At 42.0% G+C, this 14,944-nt stretch overlaps 1 protein-coding gene across 1 annotated transcript in view; it reads right to left on the minus strand.

The window, feature by feature from the left end:
• ABHD12 (abhydrolase domain containing 12, lysophospholipase) overlaps positions 1 to 14,944 on the minus strand; it is a 46,589-nt gene that overhangs the window by 23,685 nt on the left and 7,960 nt on the right. Inside the window, exon 2 of the mRNA XM_067292662.1 lies at positions 2,882 to 3,006. Within this exon, the coding sequence (XP_067148763.1) occupies positions 2,882 to 3,006 (125 nt within the window). The remainder of the gene's footprint in view (positions 1 to 2,881; positions 3,007 to 14,944) is intronic.

Consider the following 14,944-nt stretch of genomic DNA (forward strand, 5'->3'; position numbering starts at 1 on the left):
TTCGAGGAAGAGGTGCAGCTTGTTATCCCTCTCTCCGGAGACTCTCAAATAACTGCCCATCTTTCAGATGTCACAGCGTTTAAAAGAGGTCATGTTACACCAGAAACTTCATCTCTTTGGGAAGAGATCCCAGAAAACAAGATGAGTCCAGCTCAGTTCATTCTTCCAAATGCTTTATTTTTCCAACCTATGCAACACACAGTTGCTCATTGCTTGTTATACTCAATGACTGATACATGAGCAGCATCAGGAAAGTCAAACATCTGTTTTAAGTTTTCAGCATTTTGTTTCCCATTGCTTGGTTCACAAGCCACATCTTACAGATATGGTGTGATATGTTAAATGAAGGCTTAATCTAAATGCCTGCTTTTCTATCACCATTGCTGTACTGCCTTTCTAAGCAGCCTCTGACACATGCAGGTAACGAGAGAGATGCTAGAGACACCTACTGACAGGATTAAGCAGTTTTAAGGACTCTGGTTTCCCACTTATTTGGGCTTTTCCCATAAAATAGAGGCCCACTTCAGCAGAACCAAAAAGTTTGACTCCTTGAAATGTAGTGAAATAATAATCAACATGCCAAGTCTTGCTGCTCTTGACAGAGAAACACCGCTAATGGCAGCTAGTCAAATCTCACTTCACTTCCCCAAAAATATTGCTAAGCATTCCACAAACATGAAAACCAGGCAGTCCACTCAACAAATCTGGCCCCTTAGGCAGATCTATATTTCTTGTCTAAGTTTGCTTTGCTGTTATGCAAAAGCACTGATCTTTTTTAAAGGTATTTGTTGATCATCTTGACCCCAACAGACATGAATGTGAAGGAGTCTAAAACAAAGTGTGCACATTGCCACAGACCCGCCAGCTCGCTGTGCTGTCACAGCAGATCTTGGTGGCTCTCTCACAGGGGTGGCAGATCCTCCAAGAGGAAGATAAAGTCTGCGGTTGAGGTCTGGACAGACGCACAAGTCACTTCTAGCAGTGCTCTGGGAAAAGTATTCAACTTCTCTGTTTCTTGATTTTCCCATCTGCAACATCTGTTAAGACTTTCTTGCCAGATAGAGATATTACAAAGATCCAAACATGAACATACCAATGTTACAGTGATGGAGGCCAGGTAAGCATCTATATTAAGGCAAGAAAAAGACAGAAATACAGGCAATTTTTATATATGGCATCTGTCACTGGCATGGTCCATGTATTCTACACAAACACACACACATGAAAACAGATCATCATATGGGTAAATATCACATGGAGGGTTATTCCAGTAGCACGTTTCAGAGCTATTTCATATCACTTGTAGCACACATCACATGACACAAAACACAGTTTACTAGTCATACCGATACACTAAAACTGATCTGTTCTGTATTTGTGTTTCTATAAATCTCAGCTTTCTGAAGACTTTTGGCAGTCACCACAAGAGACAGTTTGCGATCTCTTGCAGCGTATGCCTGTGTATCATATAAAATGGAATAAGAGACTCTGCACTATCCACAAGAACAAATCTAGACATTGGTCCAGTGGCTAGCAGCGGGAGCGTGGCTATTGATTCATCTGGATGCCTCAAGAAAAAATGGAAGTGCTTTCCTGAAGCTCTGTACTACCATTTTGGAAACAAATCCCAAACTACATGAACGGGGGAGGAAAAAGATGGCTGGAGAGTGTGGATTTGTACTCAGGAGGTTAAAAACAATACGACAAGACTAAAGGAGAAGTGCCACTCTCCAGTCAAGCAGAATTACTCAAACATGCCAGTGTGCTTCTAGTAAGTGTGCTTCCCAGGAAACCGTTAAGGCAAATAGTTCGTCATGGGAGGAAAGCACAGAAAAAAGCTGACTGCCATTATACAAAGGAGTGGGGACAACACTGGAGTGGTAATGGTGCAAGGACCACTGAGAGAGCATTACAGGACAACTATGTGGTCACTCGGGAATAAAAAGAGGTTGGAACTTCAGAGGGACTCAACGAAGCTACGCAAGGGCAAATTAAAATCGTTACTGACAAAAGCAAGGTGATGAAAATGGAAGTAACCTCCACATGTTATCCAGCTGTCAGCTCTGACAACCAAGGCACAAGAGCTGGAACCGTCGAAAAAGTACACTCGCACACTTCACAGTGGCCGTGAAAAAGCATTGAAATATACAGAGAATGCAGCCAAAATGATGCAAGTGATATAAAAGCAAACATATCTACCTGGTCCTCCTAGCCCAACCTTAACAATCCAAGGATGAGGTTTTCCAAAACTTCATTACAAAATGGGAGTAAGGTTGAAAAGACAAATTTAGATTGCAAAGAAGTGTCCCTCGTACACTGATGTTCCCTCATTTTCCATCCTGTGGATGCTCAGGCCTTGTCAGGAGCTGGCCACCCTCTGAGCCAGCGCACCAGATCAACTGCACGGATGGTTTGACCGAATATAAATGCTAAACAGGAAAACACTAAACCTGACTGTGTGAGTGGGCTACCTGGAATTTTCTTCTGCCCCAGCCAGAATATTCTCCTAAAATGCTTTCAGGTGAAGAATTGCTGTCTGGAAAAATAACGCACTGGATTTAGTTTCACTTGCTTGCTCTCTATTCACACATCTTTATTAAACCCTTCAGAAAAATGCATTTGAAACGTTGCACAGCTTTCTGAAGGAGACTTTCTGCTGAAATTTACTGCAGTTTAGTCTCTCTATTTAGACCAAAGACATACTACAAAGACTATTAGGGCCACAGAAAACGCTCTGAAGCCCATTATTTGGGGAACTCGCAACATGTGAAAGTTCCTGTTCTTCAAAAGCTGTAAACATGCAGGGGAAAAGAGCCACAGCAAATGAAAGATTAAAACACTCCTCCCCTCACCCTTCACCCGTCCCAACATAGTCACTTACCAAAGTTTAGGAAGACCAGCTTCGCCTGAATAGCAGGGCAAAGTTTTACTAGAAATGGGATGGCTATGTACACTCCCAACAACCAGATTAACAACCTTCGCAATCGGAACCATAATCCGTAACGCCTGTATAAAAGGGAAAAAAAAAAATCTCAATACAGCATAAGTTTTATGAAGCAATTTGCACAATGATCAGTGTGCTTGGTGCATTTGAAAACCTGGCCATTTCATTTATTCTTTAAACAAAACTAAATTTCAAACTGTTTACGTAGCCTCAGCTGTTTGAGAAAAGCAGAAGCAACCAAACCATCAGCTGATGATATGCAGCCTAGGAAAAGGGAACAGAAACTCTCCACTGATATTTTAAAAAACTCTGTAACAGCTTTTTTTCTGCTGATTTTACAGATTTCAGGATCTCTGGGAAAACGTATCACACAGTGAAGACCTTTGTCTCCAAAGAGAAGTCTGACCGCATTTCCCATTTAAATCACTATAAGTGAGATTTTAAGTGAGACCTTCATAAATTTTGATGAACTACTTGTAATGAGACTGCCTGATCCTACACTGATAAAATTACACATGACCTTATGTACAGACTGGAGGAGAGGTTATACCTTGTCCAGCTAAAAGGATTCCTACCTTTCGATGCCTTGCAAAGCAAGTTTCTCTAAGTAATAAAATACCAAAAGATTTCTTATCTGTGGCGTCATTCGCTAGGAGTCCAGACTGAGCTTGGCACAATTCCTCCAAAACTTTATTTCTATCTTCTCCTAAGTATTCTGACTGGGAAGAAGAAGCTACAAAAAATAATTAAAGGATCACACAGCAGAAGCTAAGCAACTTCTCTCAAAATATATGTTATTGCCACAGAATAATTACCATACACACAGATATATATATATATGCATGTATATATGAAGCTGTACTTCCAAGGAGTTAGTTGATCAACATGCTGTGGGCAGAAACACTGAGGCCCTCAGCTGTGATTTCAGTCAAGAACTAAAACCCATATAAATACTTCAGGCAACATGATTTCCTTTGCTCTCCAGCTGACAGTCTCAAGCAGGAATAACGACAAACCATGCTCCATGTCAGCAAACATTTTTCCAAGAGGCATGAAATCATTAATCTCCCATTTGGTGATTTTAGGAACCAACACATTTAACTTGCTCCAAAGCAGCGCTAAAAAGGTTTGAACACCATCAGCTACTGCAAAGAATCAAACAGAGGGCCTGTAGATGTCTCTTGTAAGCACTTCTCCAAGAAATACCAGCGCGCAGCCAGAGCTGGGATAGAAAGAGTTTCACCATGTACCAAAATATTCCAGATCGCAACAGCTTTTGTACTCCTGGGCTAAAGCCACGGCTTTCAGCAGCTTGTCTACATAGTGCCAAAGGAGAAAACCTCCTTCCCCAACCCAGTATAAGGTTACGGCATGACTACTAGGGTACTCACTAGGCTAGGTTACTTTCCTATACATCCAAAAACTGCATCCACTCCACTACTGCCTACCCACAGGTACCTGTCTGTCCTCTCTTGCCCAGGAATAATATTCTGGACTTCAGAGATCCCTGCCATCCAAATGGATGCATTTTTTTGACAAGCTAAAGGAACTGCCTTTTTCCAAGAGGAAAAAAATGTGTTACCAAGACACTGCTGACCAGTTCTGGCTGCAACAAGCCCATGCTGAAAGGTTCAACGGACTTTAGTGCTTCCCACGGAAAACCTGGTAATGACAATGTGAAAAAAAGCCAGCAAAAGGTTTCCTGCACCTCAAGTCCAGCTTCCGTAAGTATTAAGGAAAGCAGAAACAAAGGATTGTCAGGGGAAATGGTGCAAAACAGAGTCTTTTGGAAGAAAGTCAGTGAGTACCAAAGCCTTCAACTGACACGCCTCTGCCTCCAAGGACAGCAGCCTGGACACAGAGCTCCCAAGTGCCCAGGCATCTTTGAGAGGGGCCCATCAGACGTACCCACCTCATGCTCAGCACCTCTAAAACCCTGGTCTGGAAAGCAATCTGCTGTGAAACGCTGCAAGGTCAGCTAAATATGCATGCCCACCCCCACAGGTCTGGCAAAAACCACACAACATGGCACTTGGGCTAATCACAACTGCAGCACTCTCCTCTCAAATTCAATCCAGCTATCCACAAGCACCCACACATTTGCACGTACCACATGTTTTCATGGAGGGTAGGAGGTTTGCAGAAGAGAAGGAGAGATCACCAGAGGGCAGCTCGCATTTAGCGGCTGAGCTCTCAGAGCATATTTTAGTTCTCTTCAATGAGAAAAGTGTCTTTTTTTTTTTGATAAACCTCCTTTTCCCTTTGTTTGGCTGGTTACTCACAGTAACACAGCCTTCTTGCGTCCTCCCACCCAAGATGTGACTCTGCCCTCACCACCTACGATGGGTTTGCACTAAGAAGGGACAACGGCAGCTTCTAGCAAGCTGTTCTAGGGCCCAGTGCACTTATGCCAGGGGGCTTGTACACGGGCCAGGCATTTAGTCCTACAGTTCTGTGTCAAGGCTGACGGACAGAAAAAAACCTTGCAAACTGTTCTGAATGGCACCAGCATCAGTTCTGACTCCTCCAGGCACAATCAGAGCTCATCAAAACACAGGTTTTGAGAATATCCAGGTGGCAAAAACACTGAGCACGACCCAGACACGAGTTTATGAAAGTCAAGAACAGAAAATGCTGATGAAGACTACATTCTCTGAGTAACGCTGTCAGAACTTAGGAATGATTTTAGTTTCCTCTTTCTCTTTAGAAGACTTAGTTGAAACATCCCTTAACTCATGCCAAATGCTAATCAGTAATGTGACATTTACACCTCATCACCACGGAGATGTCTGCTTAAAATGCAACCAGGACAGACTTGCTATCCATCAATAACCAGCTTCTCTTCTGCTGATAAATCCAAGATAATGTACCAAAGTGCAGATGTAAAATTATCAGGTAAGTCTTCAGTGAGCGATTTAACTAAATGAAATTGCCCTTGCTCTGCACAAAAATCTATTTCGTGAAATAAATGCCCTGCACAGGGATTTTTTGGTGTGCTCAAGCAAAAGCAGCAGCAACACACTGTTCACACACTCCCCCCCCCCCCCGAAAACTTAAGTTGACCTTAGAGGAAAATAAACGTGGGTTAGAAAATCTCACTACAACTAGGGCACTCGAACTGGCATATCCCAGGTCTGCCCTGTTTAAACTGAGCAAGTTAGCGATAGCTAATAGATTAACTTAAAGCCCATTTAATGAAATAGTCACATTGTCTTTTTACTAAGCAGTTGCAAACTGAAGACACTGAATATATTAGCATGAACCACGATAAAGGCAACAACAACAACAAAAAAAGAAAACACACGCATACAGCTACCAACATTGCATTTTCTTGGGCTTTTGCCCAGCTTCTGGTTCTGTCCAAACGCATACAAAATTTGAAGCAGTTTTTGCCTAATGCAGGTTTCCAAAGTGGATGTAGAAAGTACACTCCCTCTCCAATCATACTTAAATATGAAAGAAGAAAGTCTTTCCTGCGAGTGTGACATCCAAATTTGAAAAATTTCCTGGTAATTTATAGGATAGGCCTAGGGACAATCAGGAGACTAGTACTGGGTGAGCTTTAGCCGAGCAAGAATAGGACAAAATTTATTAGGAACACACACATGTTGGGCTTGCAGTCCCCAAAGGACAGACAGAAATACACATACAGCCCACATGGCCTTTGCAATCTAGCAGGCTCAACGTTAAAACAAGGTGCTCACAGACTCCCGATTACAGGACCCTACTGTGGTTTCAGTGCATTCTGTTTCTCTGGTTTGCTCCAGTGTCCCTCAAATCGACAGCTGCAAACTGGCGGTCCTGCCATGGCAGAGATTCAGAGCACAGGACACAGAAGCCAAGACCATTTTCATTCTCGGCCATACAAGGTACCTCCTGATCACTTGGTGGCAAAAGTGACTTTAAAGGTGATGGAGGAAGAAGTACCTACATGAATGACGGCATAACAAGAATGTGGTCCCCTCCTTGTCTAACAGAAAAGGGCATCTGATCTGCCCGAGTAGATTAATCTGTTGTTTTATTCCACTTGGTCCCTGCCAAAAAAATAAAACCCCAACAAGGCGTCCAGCTGTGCGAAAGCACATTTGGAGGCAGCCTCCCATCTCCCGAATGCAAGTTCACAGATGGGCAATGGGTCTGAGCTCCACTCTGAAATGTTACAGCAAGTTCTGGAGAGCTTGCATGATTACACACAACAAAGCAGTTTTCCACTGCAGGATTAACTTGGGTCTTCTTCTCCTTCGGTTTGCTGCAAAATCTGCTTTATTTATGGTCAAAGGCAAATTGAAAAGATGCTAATGTCAAAGGGTTTGTCCTCTCCTGATTTCTGTGGGCAATGAATAAAATTGCACAGGCAATTGTGTGCTTCTTTTCTCTCAGGCCCAACTACACAAAATTTTCCTCAAAGAAAAATCTTCGACCAAGCCTTATTTCTGCTTCAGTAGAGTCACTTTATAGAGAGCGGGGAGGCTGAATTACTGAAAATCCACCCAATTTTGAAAAGAGATCTAACCCTCAAATTCAACATAGCCAGTGGGAACACAACAGTATGTGCTATAACTTTTAACATCTGAGCAAATGACTTCTCCCTTTGGCATTAAGATCCATTTAAACAGCATCAGTTCACTGCAAAAGAACTCAAAAATCAAAAGCAAAGGCCCCAAATTCATCTTGCTGCATCCAGGATTAAGCAATCACCTAAGAAAGTCATAAACAAAGTCACAGTTCTGGAAACAAGCCATAAATTCAAAGGCATTGCACTTGTTCTCACAAGCATTTTTCATAAAACAAAACAAAAAAAAAAAGTCCAGACAGAAGCTGTTTTGTATCTGCATCTTCAGAGTTCTGTTTCTTTATTTAATTCCTAAAAATCTTTGCTCTTTGAAAAATCTGAAAAACAAGAAAATTAACAGTCTACCAGATTCATTTGCTGCTGCTTAACAATAATAATAAAACAATTCCTTAGAATCTTGAACTTTTGCACCTTCTGAGGAAATCTTCCCCTGCTTCTCTCTCTGCCCCTTTCAAAAACTGAACTGCAGTATTGTCACTTTTACACATATCTCCCCAGACAATGGGAGTTTTGAAGGTTTTAAACTCCTGAAAAAAAAAGAACGAAGCTATTACATTGTGAACAGGCATGCAGAGCATATATTGAAAAATTACTTAACATTTTGTCAAGCATTCGAACACTGCTCTGTTCCTATGAATTGTTTAACCGGAGGCTCCCTTCCGGAACAAAGCAACTGATACACACACACACACACACACACACACACACACAAAAAAAACCCAAACCTGCAATCCACTGGCTAACATTGTGGCTATTATATCACCATCTCCTGTGCACCAGAGACAACCAGCTAGCGATGAAAAAGCAAGCCATAATTGAAATCAGCCAGAGAATAAATTGTTACTGACCCATGCTATGTGCGTGAAGGACATGATACGCTGAAAAGGAACGTTACTGACTTTGCAGAAGACAACTAAACATTTCAGCTATTAAGAAGATCTAAAAAAGGTTGGTCTTGTTTGTTGACGGCCTCTCTAATACAAGTATAAATCTACCTCCATATAAAACCAAGCATCATCAGTGAGAGTTGTTAGATTGGTTACCACGAAGCATCAGCCAATTAATACAAGGTAAATTTCCATTCTCTGCCATCAAAGGTCCTGAAGATGCAGCAGGCCAATTCATGTCTAATCCTACGGCTTTCATCACTGCAGCATCCAAAATGCTCGATTTAAGAAAAAGCATCTGAAATCAGGAACTATTTCTATTTTAGGAACACAACAAACAGATTAACAGAAAAGCAGTTATAAGAGATCCTAAAAAGTCACTCAGTCCATTCCCTCACCCCAAAAGATCAACCCTACTCAAAGCAGTGGCTTGCTTAATTCATCTCACCAAATCCTGGCAGAGTGCAACAGCTCACGCTTCCCAAGCCTCCCTTTGGTGATGCAGAGCTGAGCTAGACAGCCTGAAGTTTGCCCAAGGCCATACACCAAATCGTACTAGCTCCTTTCTCACTGAACAGTGATTTTTCTTAGGAGATGACAAGTGCATGAAACTATTTTAAAAGTTGAATAAAGCTATACCCAGCAGGCAGAGATAGCAAGATATCCAAATCTCACAACCAGTGATGGTCCTATTTACACCAGCCAGAAAGGGGGGGGGGGGGAGCGGAGGAGGGCAATAAAATGCCAAGCACCCCTTCTAAATATTGTTCTCAAAATGTTAGGATGGAGCAAGGCATTCAAGCCTTCACTTTCAAAGGCCTTCTAAATATTGGCCTTAAAATGTGAGGATGGAGCACAGCACTCAAGCTTTCATCTTCAAAGGCCCAGCACACAAAGGGCTACCCGCCCATCACGTCATGAACTGTACTCTGGTCTCCAGCAGCCTATTTCATTTGATTTTATCCAGAAGCAAACTGTTGGGATATTCTGCTATTTCTCTTTTAATTAAAAGACAAATGATCAGAAATAATGGCCTTAATAAGGCAATGGAAAGACAACTAATTTCAAACCCGCAGGTTTTCATAAAGAAAAGGACAGAAAAGAAAAGAAAGAGTTTTTTGAGAATGTTTTCAAACATGCAAGATCCATTTTTAATTGCTCAGAGTATACGATATCTTATTTTTTAAACAGAGACATCACCAACAGTGATGGAAGGTAAAGGTGTCCCAATACAGGCAAAAGCTCAAATGAACATTGACCAGGAGATGTCCCATAAAAAAAGTTAGCGTTTGTCAAGAAATTCAAGTTGTTCCAACCACAAGAAAATATTGCCAGCTACAGTAATTTACGCTTAGTTTTACCACTGTTATAGTGTACAAAAAGAAAAAACTTTTTTTTTGCTAAACTGTATGTTGCATTTCTAAAGTACAGCAGGAAGCGATCATAAGCACTAGCTTATTTCTCTGTTCACAGCAGTATCACAGAAAGTCCAAGTGAAAGCTGCATACACAGCTCCAGAGAAATGCTGCATGTCAGCAAACAGAAACCAGAATATTTTGTCTATATGCTAACCAGCACTTTCCGTATCCCCCTTATTTTCATTAACCATGTCCCATGTAACATCAGTCAAATGCTTACTGACACTGGCTTCAGTTAGACCTACTGGATTTCTAACATCTAACCCCCCCCCCACAAAAAAAAAAAACCTCCATATCACATTTAAATCAGAGAAGTTAACTAAATCCATTTGGTAAGTTCTACTTCGGTAAACCATGCAGCATTTATCCCATTTTCCATTCACTGCCATACCTATGCACAGCCTGAAGCTGCTGTCACATATTCATGTGGCCACAAAAAGAAATTCATCATGGCAAAGACCTCACGTGCATCTCACACGTACACACATACAAAATTAGCTTTTCGTGTAGACGAGCTTCTCAAGTTGGTTTAGCAGTAGTGGTCCAAATGCCCATGCCGAGAAGCCGCCTCCAGGACTTTTCTTTTGGCAGTGGCATCGGCTCGCAGAGACCATGCACTGTGGCCTAAAACACACTCCTCTTCAGCAGCATCCTTACCCTGCAATGCCTCCATTCATGGCAAACTCTCCACTTAATCCCAAGCTCTTCTTAGAGGCTTTCTGACCCCTTTCAGCCCCCAAACAAGCTGCTGCCTATAAGGCATCTCCTTTTGGCTGGAGTAAGGGCTTCAGGCAGTGCCGCTCCATGAACACAGATGAGGTTTGAAACTTCTTTAAGCTCCCAAACTCCCCAGTCCAGCTGATGTCATTATCGAGCTCTCCTCTTACAGCCTAGACCCTCGCTTAGACTGCTTCTGTGCCTCCTTCAGATTAATATTAAATGATTAAACATTAACTCAGAATGATCAACAGCAAGGAGGAGGTCATCTAGCTGGCCATTTACAGGAACTCGGCGTCCACCTCTCCAAGAGGTACGACTACAAAAGCAGGAGGGTGCCTCAGTAAATTGGGGTTATTCAGAAGGGGCAAGCAAGCTCCAGCTATTGAGACCTTAATAACACCAGCTCAGTTTATGAAAGAGGACCTTGGGTAGGACCTGCAAGAACCAAGATCCCGATGCAGCAAGAAGTGGAAACAAGGCAATTGCACTTGGGATTAGGGGAACAGAAAGCCACTGCTGATCGGCCAATAGCGATGCAAGGCCAGGGAGGGTGGTGCAAGGAACTGGGAGTGCAGTAGGAGAGGAGGAAAAAGTCAGTAAGGTGATAGAAGGCTGTATTAGAGTACAACATGAATGAGCAGAAGCAATGGAGCAGCCTGCAGGTATGATATAGGCCTTTGGCAAGGAAATCAGGTCTGTAAAGAGCAGAGCAAACGATGCAAGGTAGGGAGAGGTTCACCCAAGCATTTCCACACCCTGAAGGACAGGGCTACGTAACATCTCACTTCCCTCCCTGGAGCACCCTCCCCTCGTGCCTGGGGTCCTGGTCTTCCCAATCTCTGCCTAAGCTGACTCCCGTGCAAGACAGTAACAACATGGTTCATCTAATTAAATCACTCTAAATATTGGCACCTTCTTCAAAGGAGAGGGGTTTGCAACTTTAGTCTCACATATAACTTATATTCTAATTCTGTGAAGCCTACGTGTTTGTTGCAGACTGGGAGACAGGAACGAACTGAACATTCAGCAATACAGTACTGATTTATTTAAGATGTATACTGACAGCAGAGTTTAAGCAACAGCTACGTTACTAATCAATACTTAGGTAAACTGGTATTAGCATGAACTCTACGCAACTACACTAACCCAAAAGCTATGTCTGAGGAGGAAAGAAGCAGATGCTTCTGTTATTTTAAGTACTTAGCAAACAATGAATAATTGCACCCTGGACAATTGAACAATTGACTTTGGGGACAGAAAAGCACGCTTGGGGACTGGGATTTTAAGGTTGTTGACCGGCTCTGAATGAAGCTTGTGCAACAGCAGTTTTGTTTATGCGAGAACTTTTCCAGTACGAAACATTTATTTAAAGTCTAGGAATATGCTTTCTCCAGAACTTCCCAGCAATATTTTCTAGCTGACACTTAGCAAATCAGGTATCACCCACACGAGACTGTTGTCAAGCTTGGCACTGAGATACTGCTGTGGGGCAGCATGCTAATAAGTACACTTGCTCTAGTGTTTACTGAAATCAAGTTTTCCACTTATTTCACAGCTGACAGCTGTTTTATATTAAAGGCACAACCCCCTCACTAGCCCATGAGCTGGGGAAACACAAGGCTGTCTGAAAATGAAAGAGGAAAAAAACAGAACATAAATGAGAAAAGACTAAACAGGACCAGAAGTACAAAACAGGAGCTTGAGATCAGCTGAGCTAGTTTTTTATTGAAGCAGTACAGTTTCTCTCTGCCACACTCTTTAGGAGGAAGAATAGTAGGCTGCAAAAGTGTTGCTTCAAGAGCAAAAATCAGTTCAGAAACATCATACTTCAGTTTCTGCCTGCAGTTTAATAGAGAGCTGCTTGCCTGTTGAATGCATGCCATAATTGAAAAGCACACAATACAGCCAAGCCACCTTCCCTACAGTCACTTAAACTCGCTGTTAACATGCTGTAAGCCTGCCAGACTTGCATGCCTATGTTAACCCTGCAGCAGTAACAGGAATTCATTGACACTTTATTACTATGGATACACATGTATGAACAGGTCCATATTATCAAGCTGCACAGCTTTGCAAACATGAAACCTTTTCACATAATAGTTGCAAGAGTTTGGGAGATAGCCACCAATACACAACTTGAGAATTATCACTACTGGCAGATGCTGGCTGTCTTTTAAAGCACTCAAGTAGAAGTCCCATTCGTTTACTGTGGACCTTTTTCCTTTCAAATGCATGAAGATGGTCTTCTTATATCTCCAGCTGAGGCAGCTCTGCCTTCACTGGCAGAGATCAGAAGACATTTCTTCTTGAAAGCCCAAATAAAAGGAAAAAAAAAAAAAACAGAAAAAAAAAAGCTTTGTATTAACTGTGATACTGCCACCTTTTAGATGCAGAACACATCACTAGTAAACCATTTTGATTACAATGAATGAACAGTTCCCTTTTAGGGGCATACAAGCAAACAAGAACACTGAGCAATGCCAAAACATTACATATGCTGACCATCAGCTGATCGCAGTTACATTTAGTTACAATGCCCTCTGCAATTGTGACCTGCGTAAAAGAGGCTTAACGAACAGCACACAGCCCATGAAGTGACAGCACCAATTAAAGAACAGATATACCAACAGATACAGAGCAGGGGGTTATTCCAGAAAGATTAATCCATTCCTGCTTTCATCTGTGCTTTATTCAAGGATTCTGGCTTTAGGTATCAACTTGTTGAAGAGGTAACTCCTAAATCAAGCACAAGGCTTGAAGCATTAAGCTGACAACTAAAACCAGAGCCTTTGCTCACACTGCAAAGGTCTGAAGAGCCATGCCAGAACAAGCGCACTCCAGGAAGGTGAAAAGCAGGTGCTGGAGTTCCTACTTGGCTGCTGCATGGAAACTGGGCATTTTCTAGCACTGTATATCAATCTACCATGAAGTTCAAAGCATATGTGGTTCCTACTCTGGTATGGTACCTAAAGGGGGAAAAAAGAACACTTTACTACAGAGGCAATACAAAGCTATTGCAAACTGAAAGAAAAGGTTAGTCACTGTTTCACTCCTGGTTTTGCAAGGACTGTGGAACAGATATTTCCAACAACTGTGTCCCATTCAGAGTATCCATATTCAGCAGCATAAAATATATATTTTCAGCTTTGTTTCTGCTTCCTAAAGCTGCTCTGAAACCAATCACACCTTTACAAAGAGTGAGGCAAGACTACCAGACTGCTTTAGGGGAGAAAGAGACAGACTTCCCTACCTGGGGATGCCAGGTAAAAATCCACTCAAGCATCTTAAACACCTTGCACCTGCTTTCACCCACAAGCACAGGATGCTGCAAGCTGGAAGCACTAACTTTAAAACTTAATTTACATCACTCAGTTGTGTAGGCATCTGTCTCGGAGAAACCACCTCAGGCAGAGGTCTGCTGCCAGCAAATGGCAAAGCAATCTCTAGACAGCATAAATGAATTTACTGTTCTCTGCTCTGAGCCTGAATGTATCCCACTGAAAACAGAAATTTTCTTCCAAGCATTTTTTTCAGTTACACCACAAGTCCTTTATTCTGCATGCTTTTAGGGACAGGAAGAGGTCAGGTTCCCTATGACCCTATTTCAGTAGTATTCAACACCAGTCTCTTCTGCAAGAAGAATTAAGCTGCATTTTCAGCAGGTCAGTCACGATTTTAATGCCAATACTCAACTTCAGAGCAACAGAAGAGATATTACAGGAAAGTAGGGTATTTGAGACTTCAAATCTTTGTATTTGCTCTGCTTGATGGACAAAAAGCATATTACAGCTGAAAGGGAAAGGCCCACAGTATGGCCTGCAGATCAGTTGTTCTCTCCAGAGAGGCCTGGAAGAAACACCAATTCTTGCTATTCGAGCACCACTCCTAGTAAAACAGGAGGAAGGTAACTGAAGAAAACCCTTTCTTCTTCCCAACTGCGATATAAGAGGACAACTCTGGGCTTGAAAGGAGTTGTTAGCAGAGGAAGTCACTTGCTGAGAAAGAGAGACTGGTCATTCCAAAGGAAGAATTTTTTAAAATAAATTCCACAGAGATTAAAGTACTTACACAATGCAATCTTATATGCCCTCCTTCAGAAGAGGTTTTGCTTCAGGTATTTGCTAGCTTCAGGGGAAGAAAATGTTAATGCCCGAGTTTTTCCATGCTCTTCTTTCAATTTCTAAAATTCTCCTTCTGAGATTTGATAGGTTGTTTTAAACAAGATTGGAGAGGAGAGGGCAGCTGTGGGACTTAACTTTTTAAAAAATAAACATTTGAAAATATTTATTTTCTTGTGTAATCTTTTCTATTGCTGTAGTATGCAGTAAGAGTTCTAATGTTACTTTGCAGGGAACTAAATCTGGGTTAAACAGTTTGATTTGAAAAGTAAACACAGCCATCC

The sequence above is a fragment of the Apteryx mantelli genome, chromosome 3 (assembly GCF_036417845.1).
Source record: "Apteryx mantelli isolate bAptMan1 chromosome 3, bAptMan1.hap1, whole genome shotgun sequence".
In the NCBI taxonomy this organism is placed as follows: Eukaryota; Metazoa; Chordata; class Aves; order Apterygiformes; family Apterygidae; genus Apteryx; species Apteryx mantelli.